Source organism: Oculina patagonica, chromosome 2, assembly GCF_052425735.1.
Source record: "Oculina patagonica isolate OP01 chromosome 2, crgOcupat, whole genome shotgun sequence".
Lineage (NCBI taxonomy): Eukaryota > Metazoa > Cnidaria > Anthozoa > Scleractinia > Oculinidae > Oculina > Oculina patagonica.
In genome coordinates, this window is record NC_135759.1 from 45,020,715 (window position 1) to 45,047,155 (window position 26,441).

Below are 26,441 nucleotides of genomic sequence, written 5' to 3' on the forward strand. Positions count from 1 at the left end.
CTACAGGACCAAATTGTTTTGAGTTTAAATGGGCAAAAGACTCCGATAAATAAAGCAGTCTCGAAAACCATTTATAAAGAACTTCGAAATAGAGTTATAAGTACCCCATCTGCTCAAAAGAAATACAATAGCTGTTTTGAAAATGATATCTTTGATTGGAGCGAAATATATAGCTTACCGCATCGTGTCACCTCCGATACAAAGCTGCGTGAATTTCAATTCAAACTATTAAACAGGTACCTGGTTACAAATGATTTTTTAAATTTAATTGGTGTGTTGCTTTCTCCAGCATGCGCTTTTTGTGGAAAAGAAAGCGAATCCTTCGAACATATCTTTATCTCTTGTCATTATGCCAAAAATTTCTGGGCAGAGGTTATTAAGTGGCTCTGCAATTTAAAAGTCAATGTTAAAAATCTTAACAACAGAGAAATCTTGCTTGGAATGCCGGGTTGTGAAAATGAGTTTTTTGTCAATCATGTAATACTTACCGCTAAACATTATTTGTATTCATGCCGTTGTAAGAACACCTATCCTCTCATTAATGTTTTCTCTGCTAGACTAGACAAGATTCAAAATCTTGAACTGCTGATTGCAAAATCAAAAAATAATCTCTCTAACCATACTGCGAAATGGGGCAAATTTCTAAGATTATGATCTTCGCATTTGATTGCTGGCTCGCCTTAGCGGATAATTAAAGTGAGTAATTAAAAGTCGATTTAAGACAAGTTCCAACAGGGAAATATGGAAATAAATGAGCCATTAATGAAACTTTTAATCTGCCGTGGTGTTTTGACTTTATAAGTGGCCATGCATGTAGGACCTCTTAACGGCTCTAAATTGGGCCTTCTAATTACATTCAATGACCGAGTCTTAATAATAAGACTTTTCATGAGTCTTAAACAGTGAGAAATTAACACTTTTTAAGAGTCTAAAAATGGGATTGTAAACAATACATACAATGATATGGCAATTACAAGATGTCTTCAATATGGCAAATTAAAAGAATCTTAAAAAAGGCAGTTTTAAGGAGTCTTAAAAAAGCAGTGCTTCTAAGTCTTAAAAATGGGATTCTTTAAAACTGCCAGCTTTAAGATTGCAAAAAAGTAAAGTTGGCAGTTTAAAGGTGTCTTAAAGCTGGCAGTTTTAAGGAATCTTAAAGCTGGAAGTTTTGAGAAGTCTTAAAGATAGCAGTTTGAAGGAATCTTAAAGCTGGCAGTTTTAAGGAGTCTTAAATCTGGCAGTTTTAAGGAATCTTAAAGCTGGCAGTTTTAAGGAGTCTTAAAGCTGGCAGCTTTAAGGAAGTTTAAAGCTGGCAGTTTTAAGGAGTATTAAAGCTGGCAGTTTTAAGGAAGTTTAAAGCTGGCAGTTTTAAGGAGTCTTTAAGCTGGCAGTTTTAAGGAAGTTTAAAGCTGGCAGTTTTAAGGAATCTTAAAGCTGGTAGTTTTAAGGAATCTTAAAGCTGGCAGTTTTAAGGAATCTTAAAGCTGGCAGTTTTAAAGAATCTTAAAGCTGGCAGTTTAAAAGAATCTGAAAGCTGGCAGTTTTAAGGTCTCTTAAAGCTGGCAGTTTTAAGGAATCTTAAAGCTGAGTTTTAATTAGTCTTAAAGCTGGCAGTTTTTAGGAGAATTAAAACTGGCAGTTCTTAGGAGTCTTAAAGCTGGCAGTTTTAAGAAGTCGTAAAATTAACAGTTTAAGGGGTTTTAAAACTGTCAGTTTAATAAAGACTGCTATTTTTATGACAGTGGATTAAAACTAGTAATTTTAAAGACATGATTTACATAAGGGGCTTTTTGTTAATTCTTTTTAGAGAAATTACATAAGGTACTTTGACCAGATACTGACAATGATCCCATTTAGATAGGCAACTTGGCAAATACTAAATGAAAAAAAATCATGGTTTGTTGAGACCTTTCAGTAATACGTTCAATTTGGCGTTGTGATAAGTGACAAGTATTCATTATATTTCTGGGCCAGAACAGTGAAAAGTTCCCTTGAAATAATTCAGTCTAGACATGTTAACGGAACTGCCTTGAAGTTTAAAGGGAAACCAAACTATATTATTTACGTGTATTTATCTTATAATTTTGCCATTTTGCCATTTCGTGTTGTAAACACACCCCTATATAAAACTTTTCTTCGCTTGCTTGTTCGCTTAGTGTTTAGTGGCTGAAATTCTCATTCAAAGAGGGACTAATCAAATGCCTAACAAGAGAAGATTGAAAAACTAAGTGCTATAGACCCAATTCAAATACGGCCGCTGTTATGTTTTCGTCTTCAAAGACAACATTTGGAGATTAAGTCAAATTACCAAAAGTATGAAAACGAGGCTAGGCGGGACAAACAGGACGGGGTGCCCTTTTCCACCCAGAGCTCCTAAATTTAAAGTCAATTAAATGTCTATGCTCTCTATTAATTTACGTGCTTCCTCCTGCATATTGAGGAAAGTCTGATTTATTCCACCATCAAACAGGGCTGCCTTAATCAGTTCATCCAAAACGTCTTTTGAAGGTTTGGTTAATCTGTGCACAAAAGGTTGTCTTCCTTTCGTCATTTCGTCTATTAGCTGAAATATAACGTACATCCGAGGTCAGTTTCGTTCAGTTACCAACGATAAACAAATATGCAGGGAGATAGAACTAATTAATAAACTATTCAAAAGGTATATAATTCTTTTCCTTCACGTAGACTTTTACGTATACATGTAAATACGACGAAAAAAGTAGATGTTTACTTTAAAATATCCATTGCTGTAGTTACTACGGTAACTTTGTTACGTAAACTAAGCATATACGACAAAAAAAATTCTCGAAATATACCTTTTAAATAGCATCTCTTCTGTCAGTTTTATATTAGAGTGACTTCTCGGGCATGCAACACACAGGGAGAAGTTGCCAGGCGAAAACATGAACATAAAATTGACAGACTATACTGTTCCAAATTCACACTCATTACGGACTTCGTCTCTATTTTTCATCGTCTGATCAAAGACGACTAGCGCTAGCAACAATTGTAACATTTCCGAGTGTTGCTCACACTCAGCTCACACTCAGACAATACAATTAGGAGGAAAGAATCTCTGCTATGGACATGATTGGTAATTTGAAGTCTTACCGCGATTAATCGAGACAGCTGTTTCTGATACTCTTCGGGCTGTTTGTCTGGACGTAGCAAGTTGTTGAATAAAAATGCTCGGCCTTTAATTTCACCGATGAAGTTTTGAACCCAATCCGGCAAGGTTTTCAGCCACTTCTCCAGAGTTTGCTCGACTGTTTCTCCGTTTTCTGCTGCTTCGCGTTCGGCTTGATCGCCATGGGTGAGAAGAAAGATCATATTCTCGGTGGCATCCTTTCCCAAAAACGTTTGAAGCATCTTGAGGGCACGGCTATCCTCGGCAGTGAATCGGTGGCCATACATCACAGTGAGGATAATGGCATCGAAACCCTCTGGTGCCATTGCAAAAATCTGGGCTACCTCTTGAAGTATCTGGTTTTGGTGTTGATGGTTGTTGATATAATTGAGCATGTCGAAATATTGCCAGCCCCACGTAGTGTCGTTAACGCCTGGTGTGTCTATCACATCAATGTGCCGTTCATCTTTTCTGATCCCGCGAGAACAATGTTTCATCACGGATGTGGCACCTGAACTAGCATTGAAGTTGTCGTAGCCAATTATTCTGTTTCCAGTTGTGCTCTTCCCATTGCCGGTTTTTCCAAGAAGAACAAGAGTAAGATCCTTTCCTTTTGGAAGCTAAAAAGGAGAAGAAGTTAGGTCATTTGTTATAAACGAACATCAGAAGCAAACAGTTTAATTCTTGAAGTGATCTTTCAAAACAATTAAGTCATGCTTATCTTAGTCATAATTTCGTGTACAGTTGTGTCTAAACAGGGTATAGCGTTTGTTTCAAGTGGAAAATGGTATTTGTTTGTTTGTGGCCTGAAATAAAAACAAAAGTTCCTTACCTTGATGCTAGTGGTCGGTTCCTGCCAAAACAATAAAATAAGGATGCGGTTGGCGTAAAGTTTTCTTACAATTTTTGACATAAGAATTCAAAAACTCATTAATAATTCATTAAGAAAATACAATGGAAATTAATGTTTAAGGAGTGTCTTTATATCTGATAAAGGCACGGCTAAATTTTAGGTCCAATTGTCTTGGCCAAAATAACAGAAAATCTAAATATCAGTACAAGAATGAAAAGATCTACATCAGAGGTTTTAGAAGCCGTTCAATAAACTCGCAGTTCCTTCTTAATCAAGTCTAAAACACTCGGCTGCGCCTCGTGTTTCAAACTTGATAAAGCACTCCTGCTCGTTTATTAAACATTACATAATGTTAGATCATGTTAGTGATTGCGCAAAATAGGATCGTAAGGATCTGTTGAAATCCAAATAAATGTGGTACGATAGGTATGGATTAGCAAAGATGCAACTAGTGCACTTTCTTGATAGATTTGCTGTTATTGCACAATGTTATTTTATATTTTTAATTTAGCCTTTCCGTTTTTGTTCAACAAAAGTTGCGTTACAAAGTATCGTGACATCTGATGCACGATATACGATGCGCGCGAACAAGGCTGCCTACCTACACCGGCTAAAGAATGTAGACATCGTCTGTTTTGTAAATCTTATAGATCCCATCAAATATAAGTTGTCTCTTTTGTTTATACTTTGTATTTTGTTACCTTACGTGTGGTAAGGTACGTGTGCCAAGCTGTCCACAGAATACTCTCGGGGGAAATTCACAGGAACAAAGGAATTTTACTTTTAAGAATAAAAGCAGTGTTTATGAGTTGTTTTTGGAAGACAAGATGCTTACGTGCGCATGTAGGAAAAAATTGCGAGTCGTTTCGCCAATACTTGGCTGGCGCACAAGCATTTAAAGAAAGCTTGAGAACGCAGACTTCATCTACAGTAAATCTTCTTGCAAAGACTAATAAAGGCCCTCTTAGAGAACGTGTTAAATAAATAAATAATAATAACAATAACGAATATTTAAACAGGATGGCCCTTCAGTACATGAGTACTGTTATCAAAGGGCTCCTGTAAAAAGAAAAATATATAACAATATAAAAATAAAAACATCATATAAAGAGATAAAAGTTAAAGGAGAAGTTCACTCCAGAATGGCCATTTATTTTCTTTACGCCAATAAAAAATTTCAGCCTCCAACGTGCGCTATAACCCTACGAAATCTTTCCCAAAACTTGACAACTGAACGCCGCCATCTTGGATCTGGTAATGTATGCGTGACGTCAAAGAGCTCAGCCTAAAGGTTGGCGGGGAAATTTAAATACTCGAAACTCCTTGTTTCTTCGTTGTTTTTTTTTTTTTTTTTGTCAAAATACCTGTTTGTGCAGCTCCATTTTGCTCAAACAGAGCTCCAAGAAATACAAAAAACAAGGAGTTTCGACTATTAAAATTCTCCCGCCAAACTTCAGGCTGAGCTCTTTGACGTCACGCATACATTACCAGCTTCAAGATGGCGGCGTTCAGTTGTAGAGTTTTGGGAAAGATTTCGTAGGGTTATAGCGTACGTTGGAGGCTGAAACTTTGGTGAATAACATATCTTTGTGTAAACTTTTTATTGGCGTAAAGAAAATAAATGGCCATTCTGGAGTGAACTTCTCCTTTAAAAAGTTAAAAATTTTATTAATTTATGCTTATGTAACCTATAAAAATAATTCGTTTAAAGACTGCCTAAATAAAACCCTACTGCTAGTTTGTCTAGTTTTTAAAGGTAAAGAATTAAAAATATTTGCACCAGAGAAATAAAAACTTTTTCGTGCAAAATTACTCAACAAATGTTGAGTATTGCGGTGAAAAGAGCTGAGTAATACAATGTTGTTTTTCAAATAAAACCACCATAACTTTGACGTGATCTAAAATTTAAATTTATCTGACGAAAATTTGATATGACATGTTATAGTTCACGAAACTTGGTACTTTCACGACAAGTCTGCCTAAATTTAAAATTTCCTGTTTCAAAGGACATTTTTAAACCTTTTAAAATAACGCCGATCAACAACCTGTTTTTGTTGTATTTGATTACTCATGAGACATTTTAGCGATTTTCTGACGTCATGGAAAACTCAAATATCCAAGACGGATTGCGGCTGTTTGGACACCATCGCGAAATTATTAAAAAAAATACAACAACCAAGTACCACCAACCTTAGTTTTAAAAATCGTCCTCCATTTTCTACAGAATTTTCCAGAGATGTCGCGTCCATCTAGAGCCTTTTGATAAGCCTCCAGACAAGTATCAACTTGCTGTTTTCCTTCACTTGAATTCATTACAGAAATGGCATCTGTAAACTTGCGCATGACCTTATTGAGTTGCTCAGTGAATTCTAGCACATCATCATCATCGGCGTCCCCACTGCTTTCTTCGTATGTTTGAAGGAGAGACTGGGCGCTACGAAGATCGTCAAAGCACTGTTCCAACCATTCTGCAGTGGCAGGCGGCAACTCAAGTTGACTAGGCAACCCCGCTGTCTGTATGCCGGGAGCAGCATTGATCGGCAGAAGCTCAAACTGTTAGAAGACAATCAATCCATAAAAAGCAATTATACAACCATAAAAAACCTCAACCATAATATTAAGTTATGCGAACCGTAGGTTACATTGAATGGCTGTCTTGTTAGAATATGGAAAATACAAAGGGATTCATAAATAAAGTGAATCATAATGCTGATTTGATATACACAAACTACGGAAAGAAGAAGTGATCTTCACGCGCAATTATTTTAAAAAACCTTCAACGCAGTTCAAAGAAACCTTCGAATTATATTCAGATTCAATTCGGTGTTAATGCTCTAGACTGAGCTTTAGAGCTACGAGTTAGGTTATAATTAATTCAGTAAAAAAAAAGTTACCTGTAATGGAATTCCTTTACCATCATTAATGCCCTTCAATCTGGAAGGGAACTCCTCAATTAATTTCACCAAATCATCCAGAGTAGTTGGAAGCTTATCTGGCAAGTCTGTGGCGTAATACTTGATGGAGATATCTGCTGTGTCTTTGCACGTTGATGTAAGCTTTTGTAACTCAGCCTTTAAACCAATATCGGCGGCTTGAACAGTTATTTTTCCTTCAGCTTTTCCCTGGATGTCAACTCTGCAAATATAATTCTCACACTCATTAATAATTCATGAATTGACAAGCCAATCAGGATACGCCAATTTGGTCAGGTGCGTGTGATTTGAAAACCCGATGGAGCACTGGACAGAGGCCTTTCCACGATAGTTTGATGAAATATCAAACTCTAGAGTTTGATACAACGTCAAACTCTAGAGTTTGATACAACTTCAAACTCTTGTGATGCGGGGTTATCCTAATTTAAATATTAATGGCACAAACACCGACTGAATAGACAAGCTTCTAGATCTGTTTCACGGGTTAAGTTGAATCACTCTAAAATTTACGTTTACAGTGCTAGTGCAATTCAGACACATTCCCGAACACGAATTTCTCTCGAACAATGCGTGTTTTTCCCGCGGTAGAAATCCTGTAGACCCCGTGGCGCCAAGTTAACAGCAAATTCACTAAATTTGACCTAGGGACGTCACAGTGGTTCGTGTGAAAGACTGGTTTTTGATGTGAAATGGCAGCGCTGTTTCCTTACAAAGGTCACTTAGGCCTAGTTCAGACGTCGTGCTCCTGCCGTGCCGAACTAAATTCAGGAATAAAGCTCGACAAAAGCACGGCAGAAGCACGGCGTCCGGAATCAAACTTTTGAATTGAGTTCGGCAAAGCAATTTAGTTCGACACGCCATGCCGTGCTACACGACTCTGGCACGGCAGCGGTTCAAACGTCGTGCTTTTGCCGCACCAAACCAAATTCATAAATTATATTAATGTACTTTGGCGGGATTACGTTCCCGCGAGGAGTTACGAGGAGACCCGAGAATAATTCTCCATTACGGAGTATGCGCACAAACTCATCCCCAGGATCTTCTCCGTTTTCACCCGCCATTTTGAAAACGGAGAAGACCCTGTCAGCCAAAGCCAAAGGAATACAAATGAAATTTGCTCTGCTAAAAAGCACATCGAGGATGTTTTATTCAACGAAGTAGATGACACTTATGACAGGGAGCAGGGCGAAGAAGGAGCTAGCGGGGCTACATCTGAAAAAAAGCAAATTTTCGGAAACTAGCTATAGTTGGGCAAAGAAACAAACTCGCCGTACTCGCAAAAGGAATTTTTTTTATCTGTTGCTTTTTTGCACCTTTTTCTTGGGTCTTGCAATGATTTTCAAAGTAGGAGTTTTCGCTGCAATTTGGAATACGGCGCCATTTTTGTTGGATCACCGCTGACTAATTGTTATGTAGCTTCAGTAAATCCTGAATTTGGTACGACTCTGGCACGACGTCTGAATCAGAGTCGTGCTTCTGCCAATTTAATTGCAATTTAGTTCGGCACGGCAGAAGCACGACGCCTGAATTAGGCCTACATTTCTTATCTGTGTTATAATTGTTTTTGTTATTGAAAGCAAAGCAGCTACATGTGTCATTAAATATCGCCGTGTTAGCAAAAAAAAAAAGAGAAAAGCTTTGGTCAATGTAAATTTTCACAGCGTTTTCGTAATTTAGAATGCAAAAACTTGCACCAGGATTTTCAGAGCGAATAATTTAATAACCAGGGAACACTTAGTCCAGCTGTACTGCGCTGGAAAACTTGACTTGACTTATGGCCATAAGCCCTAAGTGGGCAAAGGGCCGGCTGCGCTGGAAAAGCCTTTCGAAAATTATGTTTCTGATTGAATTCGCTAATATGTCTAATTTCTTTTTTTCAGAATCGACTTTCAGCGTGTTGAATCGAAACACGGCGCCTCGTATTTTAGTCATTTTTGTAATCAACCGAGCAGGAAAATAGGACAACCTACCCTTTTTGAATGCTGTACCCCAAAATACCACGCCTTTTCTGGTTGTCTCAGCTGTCAAAGTTTGACCAGTCAGCGCAAAACCAAGTCTGATGATCGGCACACACAAAAGGACAAGCCCCTTGGGGAGTTTACAGAAACAAACCTCTTGTATGTCGAGGCTAATTTTTTTGGTCCCTGCGACTAGATTTTTCGATAACAATGGGTAGGACTTGTCTCCCGGACTTGTTGCATAAACAAATCGCAGAGACTTGTTTGGGAATTTTAAATCTAAGAATAACGTCGCGTGTTTTTCCTTGCGGTAGGATTCTTGTAGACTCTGTGGCGCGAAGTTAAAACCGAAAATTAACTTAATTAGATTTTGAGGCGTCACAGCCGGATGTAAAACCCGGGACACATCCGGAACACACCCGGAACACCCCCGGAACACCAAAATTTTACGAACACGTATTCCTATTCCCCGAAAGCCCCGGGGCGAGGGCTCTCTCAACATAAATGTGAGGCTGATGCGGGGATTTCTTTTGAAAATGAAAAGGTACATAACGGAAGTAACGGCTGGGTTGCCGGAAAAGCAGAAAGATGTTCAAAGCTGCAAGGCAGGCGTCTCCCCCGTAGTGGACACAGGTGTTCCCTTTCCCTCCCCCTCCTAAATAAACAGTATCATTGGTAAACTAATTATTTGAATTTAGTTTAGTCGCCATAGTTGCATTAGCGACATGACAGTTAAGCGAGTGGCAACCCGCTAAACGATCGCAATAGTGCACTCTGCACTAGAAATGAAAAAAAATGTCTCATTCAACGTATATAAAAAAACGTACTTTTCTGCAGAAGAAGATTCCTTGATCGACAGGCTTGCCACCATTTCTGCGCCATATGTTATACCTCTTACAAAATGTGTCCCTATACCATATGTTTGTTGACCACTGGCCACTTCATCTCTCACTTTTACAGATCCTTCCATTGTCTCATTTATCTGATAAAGAATGTTATTTCAATATCAACTCAAACCAAGAATTTCAATAAAAATGTCTACGAATGCATCCCTGTCACATTAAAGTTTAGTTCTTCTTCTTGAAAGTTTTTTTTAAGGATTTTATTAAACAGACTAAATAACTAGGATACTTTTGATGCGAATATAAAACGAATATAAATAAAACAGAAATTCCATAATTTTGAAGAAGGTTGCGTAAACTCCCCCCTGTAAAATCCCTCAGTTGCAAGAAGCTTGATAACTCAGTATCTGAATACTCAGTTATAAACTTTCCAAACAAATTGCTTCTTTACTTCCACGCGTAATTAATGAAGTTTAATTACCCTTTATTAAAGTGGCTCGCAATGATTTGTATATTTCTGTTTGGTATTATATTACAGCTACACCAATAATGTTGAGGTTAAAGTTTTAGTACAACTTTGTAGAGGTATTACCAATGAACAAGTTGAAGTGACCGTAATGTCAAAATCGTTGCCATGGCCATGACAAAACTGGTCTAAGATACTGTATTCTTGACTGTTTAAGGCTAATAACTTAAAAACTAGTCGGTGGAAGTTCTTTTACATATATTTTTTTATAATAAATAAAAATGAAACAACCTAACGAATTAAATCTGTAGGTAGGGTTCAGAGCCATCTTAAATTTATGAAAATATCCCGTAGCTCTGAATCCTACCTACAGATTTCTTAAAAAAAATTGCAAAAATGTCCCTTTTGTCGGTGAGATAAAAATATGTCGAAAACAAAAACTTTGTTATAGCTGCAATAGAACACCAAAGATGGGCATGTCTTATTCTGACTAAACTAATACGAGCCACCTTAAAAAGAACTTACCGTAACACACTTCAGAACTGCTAGAAGCTCTGTAGTTCCCTCCTTTGTATTCGTATCACTGAGGTATTTTCCAGATCCTTCTACTTTCACAAGACCGGCTTTGACTTTAAGGGAGAGCTCACCAGATATGTCGAGCAGATCTTTGACATCACTGCTGTTTCTGACGACTTTGTATTTGAATGTAAATTGATTGATATTAATCTCCTTGGTGGTAATCTCCGAGGGAAAGATGTCGATACCAGCAGCAGTGTTTCTGGCGTCATATGTCCGGCCAATACAGAGAGTCGGGGCTGCGTACGCAGGAATATTCATCCTTCCTTAACTGTGAACTGATAAATATACGGAGAGGCCTATTTAGTTGTAGAAGGTCGCTTTGGGCCAAAATCTATCATCGAAAAACCTCAGTGAAAAGGTTCCCATCGTATTAAGCCAACCAAAAATGCGCTGGATCCCGATTTCTCGAACCTCAAAGGAAAACGAAAATTGGTTCGAGATATCGGGATTCCACTGTAGCTCTAATAATGACAGAAAATTCTAACTCAAAGGCCCCTATTAGAATATCTATATTTATCAAAATATATATTTGACATTTCGCAGAAAATCATTGGTCCCCTCCTCTAGTCTTTTGTTGTTTTCATTGTTTTTCGATTAGTAGTTTTTTAAAATGATTGTTCTTATCCCACAACAGGTTATGCCCTCCAAGAGAAAATAAACCCATGACTTGTATTACAGTAAAAACCCGCGTATAAGAACCTAGGTTTTTTCAAGTTAGCCTAAACAGGTTCTTATATAAATGGTATTTAGTGTAAAATTAGGCTAACTAGGTTCTTAATTAGGTTCTTAACTTTTGTTCAAGAAATGATAAATTTAAATGATCTGGTCTTTAATGTCCAATAACAGTATTCCTGGAAGTTGCTTTTGTTCTACATGGATGCAGATTTATTTTTAAATTCATGCAGCTGTGATTTCATAAGGTTCATCTGTTTATCTCAGTTAATAATTATATTCAAGGAGGACAAGTTTTATGTAACTATGCTGTAACTATAATGTGTACAGACTGTGTTATAAATATATTTTTGAGAAGATTTTTTAATTCTATATTTTTGAGAAGATTATTTTTTTCTTTTTTTTGAAAATAAGAACCTGTTTTAGAATTTTCGCCTAAAATGGTTCTTATGTGAAGGGTGCTTAAAGATGAAACAGGTTCTTAAATGTTAGGTTCTTATACGCGGGTTTTTACTGTATTTGTTTTTCTTCCCTCCTTCCTTCTTTCCTTCCTTCCTTCCTTAATGATAACGGTAAAGATATACCGAATAAAATTTTACCGACAAAAGCTTTTTAAAGAAAAACTGTATACTGTAAAATAAAAAAAATAGGTCACCAAGGGTGACATGAGTCTAATGCCGTATGGCATAGTGATACAGATTGCGCGGTTTTCGTAAGCCGGTTAAAATTGGTTAGAGGTTTGTGTTCGGGAGTTTAATTTAAAATGCTTATAGCAAGCTAGGGGCATCGTGGATGATTATGGATGAAAACGAAACAGTCATAAATGTTATATGCTTCACAAAATTTAAAGTATGAACAGGAGTTGATGTTACTTCTTCCGTATTGTCCGTAAAAGCAGAAACGATTAAACATTTGGACAAGATTGCGTGACGATTTACAAAAAGCATGTTCATTACAACAAGGGTTGAAGAACTTCACATCGTTTTCTTTCAGATTTTTCACCATTTTGATGATGACTCTTGAAACAGATTTTGCAATAAAAGCACTTGAAATAGTGACTGTTACTCCATTGTACTGTAAGCACTTAGTGACAGATTTTCCTAAAAACGGGTGTAAATGCTCACGTCAATATAATGATGACCTTTTGAACGCTGGAAACTAGGCAATTATTATCGAGCTACCATACACAGGAGCGAAGACTGTTTATCATGATGTACAAATTTCGCGAATCATCACTTCCATATCAATGTAACCATTTTATGATTTTTCTAGCTGTAAGAAGAACTTAAGATCTCTGAGAGTCGTAAAAGCATGAAATTCGATTTCAGTGTATGGCAAAGGCCGGGACAGTGTAATACTGCAAAGCGGCCAAACAAACGCATTTTGATTTAGTCGCGTAACTTGATTTACATTTATCCATGTACATCTTTTATTTTTGAAGGTTTTTGTTTGCACTGTAAAGAAAAAATTGGTCAAAATTCGAATGACTTAAATACAAAAACCGAGGTAAAGTTTTCTATTTTTTAAAACAAAATAAATATTTGGTCGCATTGTGTAAATAAACGCGAGTCGCCGTCGAAATATTTTTTCTCAAAGACGTCTTGCTTTTTAAGCAAGACGAAAACACAAGTGCTTAACTGAACTGAAAACGAAGATTTATTTTCACAAAAAGCTTACAAATGTCTTAACTGGAAAATTATTTCGTCCTGTTCAAGTGTTGAATAATCGTGACTTGAGAAAGAACTTTTAATTATGCGTGGGAACACGTGTCGCTGATTGGCTGTTTTTAATTGAAACTAATCGTGCGTGTCCGTACGGAGTCCGTTCTTGCAGCTGATCATTGTTTTCTACATTACAACGAACGATTATCGATCCCGAACCATTCCCTTGGGATTGCTAACAGCTTTTTTCATATAACAAAGAGTCTAATGCGCATGCGCAAAGCGCACGCAAGCATTAGACTCAAAAACGTTCTCTGGCCAAATGGAAAAAAATGGTACAAACCACAACTTTAATTAGATAGAAGGTCAATAAAAAATGTTATATAAGATATGAAGTGGAAAAAAAGAAACAGAAAAGAGGGACTAGCTCAAATGTAAGAATTACTATACCACCACTAAACTTATTGCCCTGGAAATTATCTACTCCATTCCAGTCCTGGAAGGGAAGGGGGTGCTTCCTATAGCCGACTATACTAGGAGGCGCCGCCCGAAAAGGGGTACTTTAATTTTAGCAGGCTGGAGATCTATGAAAGGGTAAGCATCTCACAAAGTCGATGAATAAATAAATGGCACGCTATAAATGCAGAAGCGATGAAGTTTAATTGAAAATTTGCCTAATGCCGAGCTGAAGAATAAACTTCTGGAGGTCGATAATATTACTCTGGAAGCTGCGATGGATTAAGTTCGAAAGTGGGAAGCCTCACGTGAGCAAGCAAAACAAATAGACACACCAAGTCAAGAGCCGGCAGGCACGACATAGGTATTGTCCCGCACGAGGCCTTAAGTACAGTAAATGTGGTAGATATGGTCATTATGCCGGTTGTTGTAAAGGGGGAAGAAACCCAAAGCCTAGAAAAGAAAGCAACACCCAACGAAAAGGAGGCAGATAGCAACAAGGCGGTAAAGGAGGTCAGACCATTTTTGTTGAAGGGTCTTTGGAACACTCAGGTGAGGATGACACATTTGCTTTCACTTTAGAAGAACAGACATGTGCTATGTCAACTTCTGCTGTGAAAGTGATTTCTGTTAGGAGGGGAGAGGAACGGGCAGTTAAATTTCCTATCTTCCTATTGTTTTCGCTATTTTTCTCCCTCCTCCCTGATTTTTCCGGCCGTTTCTCCCTCCTCCCTGTTTTTTCACCGTTCTCCCTGATTAGTTCTCTAAGAGGCTTATTTGACCTTATTTGATGTGCTACTTACATTGCAGTATACTTCGTTTCCAAAGATCTAAGGGACGGACCATTATTTTTTTGGAGGGGGGGGGACGGACCATTATTTTTTTGGAGGGGGGGGATGAAAAATATTGAAAAAAAATTGTTTGCAGGGCCTGGAAAGACAAAATAAATTGTTTGCAAAAGCGATATGCATAACAAAAATAGTAAGAATTTCGAAAAAAAAAAGTTTGCAGAGGTGCATAAACTAAAAAAAAGTTTGCAGAGGAAAATTTTTCATCCCCCCCCCCCTCCAAGAAAATAATGGTCCGTCCCTAAATAGAAGGAAAACACGTTTTCATTATCATCTAGTTCTTCTCGCACTACATTTCGGTTTTGTCACTTGAGCCTAAAGCTTTGATGTTTGCAAAATTTATTTTAAATACCGTATGAAGGCAGGCGCCCATTAATGAGAATTTCGGGAGGGGGGGTACTGGAGGCGTGCCTCAGGAAATTTTCCAAATTTAGGTTTTCTCAAGTGCCATTTCCTTGCATTTTGACATCATTCTGAGGTGGGATGCATTTTCCTTCAACAACTACTGAACATGTTCCATGCCTTAGAAATTGAAATATGATTTTACTGTTACTAATAAACTGCGTACCTAAAACGAAAATCGGTTTTGGCGCTACGATTATTACCTGTTACATGCTATATTTACAAGGTTAACTGAAGCGTAACCGGTGTAAGTTGACCAGGGCAGTAGGGTTACCCTATTTGCGACTTTTTGCTTGTAAACCCGGGCTATCTTCTAACTCTTTTGCTAGGGTAACCCTAGCACTAGGGTTACCCTACCTGCTTGTAAACAAGCCCTTAAAAAATTCCGTATTCCACCTCTCAAAGCCGACGCCAAACAAAAGACACAAAAACTGGGAAAATGAGACGGATGACTGCCGTCATCAGTGCTCGGCAAAGACTGGGCACGGTTCAAATGGTGACCGAACGAGGAGAGGGCAAGAAATTGTCAAGACTACACGTAAAAACTGGTCAAATGCTCTTATCTGTGGGTCGATGAGGCCCTTGAATTAAGAGCGATTAAGGCTTTAAGCAATCATGTCAACTTTAAAAAAATAAATCTCCCTTCTCCCTTCTCACGCTCGCTCTCCCGTCTCCCTATTTTTTTGCTTCCTTTCTCCTTCCTCCCTATCTTTTTTGGCCGTTTCTCCCTCCTCCCTAAACCGTTCCTCTCCCCTCTGTTAGCATTAGTGGGGTAAGCAGTGATGTGTTGATTGATTCAGGTTCTGCAAGTAACCTATAGCCTGGATACTGGGGAGCAGGGGTGGCGCAGTGGTGAGAGCGCTCGCTTCCCACCAATGTGGCCCGGGTTCGATTCCCGGACCCGGCGCCATATGTGGGTTGAGTTTGTTTTTGGTTCTCGTCCTTGCTCCGAGGGTTTTTCTCCGGGTTCTCCGGTTTTCCTCTCTCCACAAAAACCAACACTTCTAAATTCCAATTCGATCAGGGATTCAGGGCCACAATGAAAACTACTGGGACACCAGTAATTGTGTCACCCTTCAAAAGTCGGTCGGTTTTTTTATACTGTTGGGGATTAAACCATCAGGGCTTAAGATTGAGTTACAACCCTCCACAAAAAAGTTGTATGCTTATGGGGGCCAAGAGCTTGAAGTTGAAGGTCAGTTTCAGTCAGAAGTTTCTGTAGCCAACACAAAGATTTTGGCAGATTTCATAGTTGTCAAAACGAAGCGTTGTTTGTTAAAATATTCGACCGCCACAGATCTTGGAATTCTTCGCGTGGATCCGACAGGAACTCTCGGTACAGGTAACGGTAACACTGTTGACACGACGGTAGGACAACACAAAGCAAAATACCCCAGTGTGTAAACATTTTTAATCAATAATATATTAGAAAATAAGAACCTGTTTTCGAATGTTAGGCAAAATAGGTTCTTAAACAAAAGGGTGTTCCATGGGATTGGAAAATTAAAGGATTATCAGTTAAAGCCACAAGTGTAACTCCTGTGGTTCAAACGATGCGAAGAGTGCCCTTTTCACTCAAAGACAAGGTAACTGCCAAGATTGACAAACTCCTTGAAAAGGACGTAATTGAGAAGGTTGATGGGCCTACGACATGGGTTAGCCCTGTTGTTGTTGCACCGAAAGCGCCAGGGCTAACAAAGCCATTATTCGTGAGAGACTTCCCATGCCATCCACTGATAAAATGATCGAGAGTCCTAATGGGAGTGCTGTGTTTTCAAAATTAGATTTGAGATGGGGCTTTCTCCAGATGGAGTTGGATGCTGATTCAAGGGATATCACTGCTTTTGCCACTCGTGCATTCTCCACCCTAGAGAACTTAAGATGAAAAATTCTGGTACAAGCGCAGGCACGGATCCAGAAAAAATGCTGACCGTTTTCCAATAACACGAATGTACAAGAGCGGCGAAGGAGCGAGCCTGGAAGCATGCTCGATATTGACCAGTATCATTTCCCTGAAAGCTTAAGGTGATTCCACGGTATTGCACTGCGCATCCTTGCTGCGCATAAGTTTTCGCATCATTTAGCGCGCGCACGAGCGCGCGCGCACACAGAACACTACGAGATTCCCTTCAGGCTAAGCTCGTTAGGGAAATAAATGGTCGTTTTCTCTTAAACGAGCACGGTGACCCCCATTTTTTAATGCATTAATTTAAATGACATACGGTTGTCTACAATATATCGCGATTTAAAGAAAAGTTTAAAATTCTACATTGAGATATTTTAATTTTAATGCCGTAAAAAACAGGTTTTTAGGTAGTGCCGTTAACGTGCGCACAAACCAAAATCTTTAATTTCTTTCATTATCTTAATTCCTGTACAATAAGAATAGTTTTTAATATAAGATCAAAGTCTATTTTGTTGAACTAGACTAATACTTTAATGCAAAAATGATTTTTTTCCAGAAACAAAAGTTCCCCATTCGGATTTCTAGGGTTCCTAATATATACCTCGCGGGTCGTATATTTACTATAATGCCGATCCATTTTACACAAAAACTAGCGCGGTGACCCCCATTTTTTATTTCCTTTTTTTAATGCTCATAACATAATTGTAACCTGGACCAAGTTTCAGAAAATTTTTAATACTCCTTCTGTTTCAGTGGAATCACCTTAAAAGTCGCGTTTTTGATCTTGAAACTTAAAAATTTTCTTTAACTCCAAAACTGGAGATAATGCTGCACCAGAAAAGTATCAGCATATCATCACCCAGTCAATGAGGAGTGGCCAATATCGCAAATGATCTGATTGTTCACAGTAAAGACACTGTGGAATATGATAAGAATTTGAACAGTATGTTGGAGCGACTTAGTGAGAAGCAACTGACTGTGAATGCTGAAAAGTGCACTTGCCGGATGAACAATGTGGCTAAAAAAGCATGGAATCGGGCCGACTGACGAAAAGATCCGAGCTGTTCTTGAAGCAAGCTCACCCCAGACACCTTCGGAAGTTCGTAGCTTCTTGGGCCTCGTGGGATTCAGTGCCACATACCTGATTTCGCCATTACTGCAGATCCCCTTAGGAGACTTGCAAGAAAAGGTGAACTGTTCTTGTGGGGTGAGGAGCAGGAGAAGTCATTTCTTAAATTGAAGAGTCAAGTTGCCAGTGCACCAGTCTTAGCATACTTTGATAAGGACTCGTGTACTCGTTTTATCGCCGATGCCAGTCCGGTGGGACTTGGAGCAGTGCTGGTGCAAGAAAAGAATGGAGATAGTCGGGCCGGCCGTCTGTTATGCAAGCCGTAGTCTGAGTAAAGTGGAGCACCGGTATAGCCAAACCGAGAAAGAAGCACTGGCCTAAGACTGGGCGTGTGAACGCTTCCACCTCTACTTGTATGGGCTCCCACAGTTTGATCTGGTACATGAAGCGCTCAAAGTGATCTATTCAAGGAAGTCCAAACCGCAAGCCAGGATAGAGCGGTGGGTTCTGCGTCTGCAACCCTACAACTATCAAGCCTGTTATGTGTCGTCAAGAAGGAATATAACAGACTGTCAAAAATATCTGCTTCAGATAAGTCCCTGCACGCATGTACGTATGGTAGCTCTGATGCTGTCCCTACTGCTTTGAGAATCAAAGAGATTGAACGGATTTCAGCACAAGATTCAGAGTTGCAATCCTTCAAAAATTGTCCTTTTGAAGGAAAATGGGACAATGCTCCGAAGCCGTAATGAGTTGACCTTCGTCGGTCATGTAATTCTAACAAGGAGCAAGAATTGTTGTCAGTTTGGCACACGAGGGGCAGCAAGGAGTTGTCAAAACAAAGAAGAGACTTAAAACGAAATCTGGTGGCCTGGGATATGCGCAGAGTATTACAAATGGCAGCTAGTTACTAGGAACATTCCACCTCCACCAGTGAAACCAACACTGCTACCAAAACAGCCATGGGAGGAAGTAGCCGCGGATCTTTTGGGTCCCTTTCCGTCTGGAGAACACGCTAAACAACAACCTCCAGCAAAATCATCATTCATTGCCTGGATGCCCGGTTTGCAAGACATGGATTACCTAGAGGTCTTCGCACCGACAATGGCTCAAACCCAGTGTCAAGGGAGGCAGACGAGTATTTAGAAGAAATGGAGAGTGGGCACCGTTAGTGGAAAGACAAAATAGGTCGCTTCTCAAAACTGTTAGAGCAGCTCATATGGAAGGAAAGAATTGGAGGGAGGAGCTTAACCCCAGGGGGGGGGGACTCCTATATGAAACGGACGGGGATGCTCGTCGGAAATTTTGAAAAGAACCCCTAAAAGAGACCAATCTGGGTGTGGCTCAAGCTTTTCTTGACCCCTAAAAGATACCAAAAAACTAAGAATATAATTCATATTTGTATGTTTCTTCGTGTGTAACCCTAAACGAGACCATTATGGCTTAAAATATTGGCGTTTTGTCCGGAACACCCTAAGCGAGACCAAAAATCCGAAATTTACACCCCTAAGCGAGACGACGAGCATCCCCGTCACATTCATATGCGAGCCTTCCCCCCCCCCCCCCCCCCCCCCCCCCCCCCCCTGGGAGCTTAACAGGATCCTTTTGGCGTACACGTCCACGCCACATTCGACTACAGGAAAGATTCGGCTTTGTTTAGAATAAAGCTTATAAAACTAAATGCTGGATCTGGTCGACGTAGAAGAGGAAGAAATAGAAGCAAGTGACCAAGGCGTCCGTGATCGGGGAACGCAGAGAAAGCAGTTTAACAAGGACTATATCAACAAGAGGTTTCATGCCAGAAACCGAAATGTGAGGGGAGGAGACACGGTTCTGCTCGAGAAGAAGAAAGAAAACAAGCTGTCGCCTAGCTGCGAGAAGGAAACATGAGGTGATGTCTAAATACGGAGACCAAGTGGTATTGCGATTACCACAGGGAGTTCAGTACAAGCGAAACCTTAAGCACATTAAGCCCTTCGATATGCCAGATCAGGAACAACAGGGAACATAACTACAGGCCTAGGATGCTGAACCACGGTCTGAACCAAAGACAACTGAGGTACAACCTATGAACGATAGAATCCTGCACCAATGGCAGAATCACCACCAGAAGCTTTGCCGTCCAAAATTGTTGAACGATTATGTTCTGAACGAAATATAGTGAAATTGACACTGTCACATCCGTTGTTTTGTTGCAAGGGTAACATTTGAATATTCTTTAACCTTTTAATTGCTGAGGATAACTTTGTTTCGGTTAGAACTTTAAGAGTGTGTTCATAGGAACTACAAGTTTGTTGCATTTTCTGTTATTTGAGGTTAAGCATGTAGGACATTCCATAACCCAACTGCACTTCTCAACCTCGTTCCTTGAGTCTCTCTCTTCCCGGGGGCGGGGAGAAAGAGACCCTGGGAACGAGGTTAAAGTCGCTTTGTACACATTCCTCAGTTCTCTCTTGTAAATTGTCGGTTCCTTACTTGGGGCTGGTTTACCATGACAGTGAGTTACTTCACCAGGGGTAAACCTTACGATTCCAAGCCCGCTTGTTGTTTGTCTTTGTTTTGTTTTGCTTTTGTTTTGTTTTTGTTTTTTTGCCCATTGGCTGTTGGAAGCGAAACTTTTCGCTTCTTTCCCCTGAATAAGTGATGTATATATTGTGAAACGTTTCGCTTCCAGTCGCCATGCATTAGCATTGGAAGCGGAACGTTTCGCTTCCGTGCGCACGATAATGGAACGCACGATTCGCTTCAACAATCATATTATGTTCGAAGGAATTTTTTCGCATACAATACAATATAATACAAACTTTAATTTATCGAAATCTCCCTGAAAAGGGCATTTCAGTGACAATACGATAAAAAGTTAAAAAGTTCTAAAAATTTCGTAAAATTACAACAATAGATATTTTTGAAGTAAAAAACTTGTGAAGTAAATTAAAGGAAGTCGGCGAGTAGCTTAGCTCTATTGACTGTGTCACAAAACCTCAGGGAAATGCTAAATATACCGCTTTCCCTTTTGCCTCTATTTGCAATACAGTTTGTACATGTTTTTGTCAACCCCGAAAAAACACTCTCAAAAAGCTAGCTTTCTGAATTAATACCATAACATAACGAAAATCACAAGACATTTCCGACAAAGATAAAGTCCTCAACCTCGGCAAAGTCCTTCCTCTAATATGACGGACCGTACGTGATTAAGGTCACGAGATCGCACATTCACACTATATCAGACCGCCAAATGCTGGTAATGTTAGCCCTTAACTGAGGTGCGCATTCTTCATTCACTACACTATCTGACTTATGTTGCCACTGATCTGAAGTAAAACTACTTTAAGTTTGGCTTTGAATTACTCCCATGTTTAAATTTCACTTCGCAAGCTGAGCCGGAAACAAAGCAAGGCAAACTGATGTACCGTCAATCGCCGTCAATTGTTATCAAATTTGCCCACCAAGAGCCGACCAGATTAACTACGAACAGCAACTTCAATACGTGGAAACGACAATGTGTACACTGACCTGTACGATCTGAAACCACTCAAAAAGGCTGTGCGAAATCATGCAAGACAGGCACAGAGCTCAAAGCCTGCGTGTATACATCTCCTGCTGAATCTATAAAAAAAAAACGAACCAAACATCTAAATAAACGCTGTTTCGGGTACTTACCAAGAAGTCAAACGTAGAGACGCTTTGATTTTAATGTTTCCGGGCTATCTTTCGCTTTTATTCCTTTCGCACGGCAAGCTAGGCGGTAACCCACAAGCCACAACGAGTCGGTGTGTCACGACATCCACTTGCGCGCTTTATTGTTTTTCCGTAAAACTAAGACCAATCACTGATCTCCACTGAAAACAATGGAAGCTAACACTCAGCTCTACTCCTCCCCACTTCGTAGCTCGTGTCTTCCGTTCGCCGTAAACAAAGCACTCGCACTACGCAGGCTAAGAAATGTGGTGTAACGAGGTCGCATTTAAATACGAAGATGGAAGATTTAACCAATTCGTTTTCTCTCCTTTGTGTAACTTTTCTTCAGAATGTCACCGAAGAGGAGAAGTCAAAGATTATTTATTGAAAGTCGCCGTGAGTGGCGAAGTATCCGTGTTAGGCGGTATCGCTGCCGCTTCGGCAAAATACCAGCGGAATGAAAGGAAATCCAACGAACGGAAAATTATGTCTTTGTCTTCCTCGGTCTACACACGAAAAGGCTTCCTTGTTAGTGATAAAGAAACACCGAGTTATGTCGACAATGGAATGAGTTTCAAAGTTGAGGGAATAGAGATTGGTTTGGAGGAGATTTTAATCGTAACAACGGAAGTTGAAAGGTGAGTTTTTAACAAAGTTTTAAACACAGATACATTTTCATACAACGTTAAGAATTCATGATCATGAACTTACTTTATAGAAAGAAGGTGTGTTTTTAATTTTATCAAACTTAAGTCTGTCGCATAAATCGCAAAATTCGCGTGATTTGCTGTGCGTGACTTCGTGACAGAGCGAATGGAGCATCTAGTCACGTCATTATCACTGATCAGCATCTGTCGTATCGAGTCGTAGACTTTGATCCACGAAATCGAAAATATTCAAAATGTTTGCTGAAGCGGTTTCGACGAACTAATCGCCAGGACTGATCGGCGCAGAGATAAGGTGCGGCAGGTGCGGAAAACTAACTACCATAACAAGCCTCGGATTTGGCTTTTCCTATCTCTACTTTTCGGACGGTCGCAACTGTTTGAGGGTCGCTGTTCTTGCTGTTTGCTGTTGAGCCGAGATTTCAGAAAGACAATATTTCAGTGACGTTTTAATAAATGCCTCAGTACCGTTGCGTGACACTAGCGTGACCTATCCTTAACCATGGCGTTAGCCTACAGAACAGGCGGTTTATTTTGCGGGTCGAAGCACGAAGTACTAGGTTCCTGTTCTGCAGGCTACCATGGCGTGAGTTTGCCTTCTGGCCGCATCTTATATTATCTCCGGTGTTCACCCGCATGAAGCGACTAAGAGTACTTCTACTCTACTACAACGGGGAAATCTCGTGCGAGTGCCCACTAGTCTCTCCTCTTTTCTTGACCGCACTTGCGCTCGAAAGGAAATCAACTGTTCTTTAATATAAAGTCACTTTTAATTTTAATTAAGAAATGACAGAATGCTTTTAATTAAAATTTGGTTAAAACTTACAGAGAGCAAAAAAGAACAGAGGACAAGTTTGATGTTGAAGTGAAAGTATTGTTCCTTACGACTTCAGCCAAGATGGAAAATATTCATCAAAGTTCAAGTCACAGAGGTTTTGTTCTAATCGACCATTACTCGTCCAAAACAGGAGAATGGAGACATCTCGAGTTCGGTGCCAGTGGATATAAAGACGCTATGACTGAACTGCACAGAATCGAGGCAGGCATGTCTGTTATCCCGGATGTGGTAAAAAGAACGCCAGAGAACCAGCTCTCGCGCTTGCGTCTTGTCGTAAGGCCATGCGCACAAGACGCCAAGAACTTTGGTGTTTTTGTTGAACTACAAAATGAAATCAAAACTCTTCAGCTACAAATAGCTGAATACGAAGCATTCGGGGCTAGTGAAAAAACTGAACGACTTAGTAACTTACTGAAAGAGCTGCAGAGCCTAACAATCAGAAACTGTTCGTGGGAGATTTTAGATCGCATTAAAAAGAACATTAAACAAGTTTTGTGAAAATGTGACAATATCCTGTGTATAAAGAAAGTTTAATTTATCTTTCAACATGTTGTTAAAAAGACCATAATCAGGCGCTATCAGAGCTCTGGGCTGTTCTCAGCCCTTAATTTTCACGTATTTTCTTCGATAGTTGAATGCGTGATTCGCAGTCGCGCTGGCTTTGCTCGCTGTTTCTTGCTCGCTGTTTCTCTCTCGTTCGATTCTTTTGCGTTGATAACTAGAGGCCGTGAACAGTCTATTGATGCACAGTATAACATAGATGATGTGTAAAACTCGAAAATTCGGAAATCCCCCTATAAAATACTTAATACTTATTCATGTAGTGTTCTTATCAAGTCCCTGAACTCTCCCATACTCCGCCCTGCATAGCTGAGGGTTGAACCAGGTAGGGGAAGAGAGCGATGTTATTATTTCCGTGTGCGAAAATTTTTCGAGACCTTTCAGAAACGGGCCCCTGGGCTCAACCCCTACTATTTGTGTTTTATCAACATGTCGTATAATTCAGGGAATAAGTGCGCAACTTATTTTTAACAAAATAATTAATGTAGATATCTAATGTGTTGTTACGTGTGGTTCAAAAAAAATTACTTGATCATGCTACGTAAGACTGTCAATGAAATTCTTTGTCGATTTATATCTCCGTGTTTTGTTGAATAAAAAAGCCGCTCGTTTATAGAATTAATGAGAACGACAAAGCTAACACGCTTTCGGTGCTATGTCGGTTAAAAGAAGAAAAGAGCCAGAGGCAGCTCCTCTGCCGCGCTTGCTGGATTGAAGGCGGATCACGGATTTTATCTTAGGCTTGACAGGACATAAGAGCTACAACTGCTACAGATTGTTATTTGGATAATTGAAGCGAAGGAATAGTTCCAACGCTGTGGGATGCCATTTATGATATTAAAACCAAAAAGTTTCGGAACTCTGTAGGTTTTAATATTTCGGCTTTTACTGTTTATGTAAGTAACGGATAGGAAGACTGCAGTAACAACGACCCGAATGAACTGCCGAGTGAGCAGCCTAACATGTGCATAAGCACATGAAAGGTCCGAACAAACAGACAGAGCAGACGAAGGTTGAAAGTGCAGAAAACCATCCATAAGACTGGCTGACTAGAGGGTTTACTGACTAGATGGTAAAGAAAAATCCTAATAGTTATGTTTGTGTAAGTAACAGACGCAATGACTGGCTATAGTGGTTTACTTAGTAGTGATCTGTTGTCCATATTTCATTTTATCGCTTAGGTAAATTACCATTTTTATTTTAATTAAGGAATTTATAATAGTGAGCTCACTAATAAGTTTTCTTGGATCGGAGTAGATTGTTATGAAAGCTCAGAAAGTCTGCCATTCTCGTCAGGGGCACAGTGACAGACCCTTTAGAGAGATAATTATTTCGCGAAGAGTAAAGACAGAAAACAGGATAGGATAAGCGCGCGCGGGAATACGTTACACCAGGGCAAGTCATTAGTTTTTTGCCGTTTTTAAACTTTTTGTAAACGTTTTATCGGGATAGATTGAAAACAGCTGCAGTCAGCTCAGCCACGTAGGGCCAGCTGTGGTACCGCAGTTTGAAACGTGGTTTTAGAGAGATTTGCCTTTTAGCTTTACTCTTCGCGAAATAATTATTTCCTAAAGGGTCTGTCACTGTGCCCCTGACGAGAATGGCAGACTTTCTGAGCTTTCACGACAATCTACTCCGATCCAAGAAATAAAAAGTCATGTTCTCAACAGTATTAAAGATAATAACTATCAGGGTGACGGGGGGGAGGGGGGGGGGGGGGTTGAGGGGGTTTGTCAGATTTCTGAGAATGCACATGGAGGTTATTATTTCTGGACTCCCTCTGCGCCTGCGCCTGGGTTCAACCCACCATGGGGAGTGTTCAGGAGTGCACTACATTTAGGACTATCAAAACAACAAATTGTTATTTTGATTATTTGAAACGAAGGAATAGTTCCAACGCTGTGGGATGCCATTTATGATATTAAAACCAAAAAGTTTCGGAACTCTGCAGGTTTTAAAATTTCGGCTTTTACTGTTCATGTAAGTAATAACGGATATGAAAACTGCAGAAACAACGATTCGAATGAACTGCCGAGTGAACAGCCTGACATGTGCATAAGCACCTGAAAGGTCTGAACAAACAGACCGAGCAGACGAAAGTCGAAAGTGCAGAAAACCATCCGTAATACTGACTGAGTAGAGGGTTTACTGACTAGATGGTAAAGAAAAATCCTAATAGTTATGTTTGTGTAAGTAACAGACGCAATGACTGGCTATGGTGGTTTACTTAGAAGTGATCTGTTTTCTTTATTTAAATTTATCGCTTAGATAAATTACCATTTTAATTTATATTAATTAAGGAATTTATAATAGTGAGCTCACTAATAAGTTTTCTTGGATCGGAGTAGATTGTCATGAAAGCTCAGAAAGTCTGCCATTCTCGTCAGGGGCACAGTGACAGACCCTTTAGAGAGATAATTAATTCGCAAAGAGTAAAGCTTGAAAACAGGATAAGCGCGCGCGGGAATACGTTACATTGATCTCTTTTCCGTATTGTTACGTACCGTTAACTAAAAGCCAAATCAGGGAAAATCTCTCTAAAACCACGTTTCAAACTGCGGTACCACAGCTGGCCCTACGTGGCTGAGCTAACTGTTTTCAATCTATACCGATGAAACGTTTACAAAAAGTTTAAAACCGGCAAAAATCTAATGACCTAAGTAAGGAAAGTTCGTTGAAAACGTTTAAAAATTGCTGATGAGATTACATTACTAAAAATTACCATAAACTAAATAAGCTTTCGCAGTTATGTTTTAAACATTGTTGTTAGGATTTAATTTGGTAAATTAAATCTCTTCAAAAACAAAAATAATAAACTCACTATCGGAAAAGACTGAGCGCTTGGCACGGAACAAACTCGCTTGGTCGTTTTCATTTTGTTAGCTCGCGACGGCTGGTTGTACACGCGTACTTTAAATTTGAACGCT

At 39.5% G+C, this 26,441-nt stretch overlaps 3 protein-coding genes across 4 annotated transcripts in view; 1 reads left to right on the forward strand and 2 right to left on the reverse strand.

Moving 5' to 3' along the window:
• The window catches only part of LOC144644906 (uncharacterized), a 139,351-nt gene that overhangs the window by 90,073 nt on the left and 22,837 nt on the right, over window positions 1–26,441 (reverse strand). The window lies entirely within an intron of this gene.
• LOC144644885 (uncharacterized) lies at window positions 1,696–21,542 on the reverse strand. Of its 2 annotated transcripts, none has more exons than XM_078504441.1 (8): window positions 21,433–21,542; window positions 10,705–11,033; window positions 9,699–9,853; window positions 6,875–7,115; window positions 6,171–6,533; window positions 3,960–3,980; window positions 3,112–3,747; window positions 1,696–2,563 (listed from the first exon to the last, which is right to left on the reverse strand). In XM_078504441.1, the coding sequence occupies exons 2-8, from the start codon at window positions 11,014–11,016 to the stop codon at window positions 2,390–2,392; spliced, it is 1,902 nt and encodes a 633-aa protein (XP_078360567.1). In that variant the 5' UTR covers window positions 11,017–11,033; window positions 21,433–21,542; the 3' UTR covers window positions 1,696–2,389. The 2 variants fall into 2 exon arrangements, with proteins under 2 accessions (XP_078360567.1, XP_078360566.1); XM_078504440.1 differs by having other exon boundaries at window positions 21,286–21,534.
• LOC144644900 (uncharacterized) lies at window positions 21,651–24,832 on the forward strand. Its single transcript, XM_078504457.1, has 2 exons — window positions 21,651–22,088; window positions 22,944–24,832. The coding sequence occupies exons 1-2, from the start codon at window positions 21,715–21,717 to the stop codon at window positions 23,449–23,451; spliced, it is 882 nt and encodes a 293-aa protein (XP_078360583.1). The 5' UTR covers window positions 21,651–21,714; the 3' UTR covers window positions 23,452–24,832.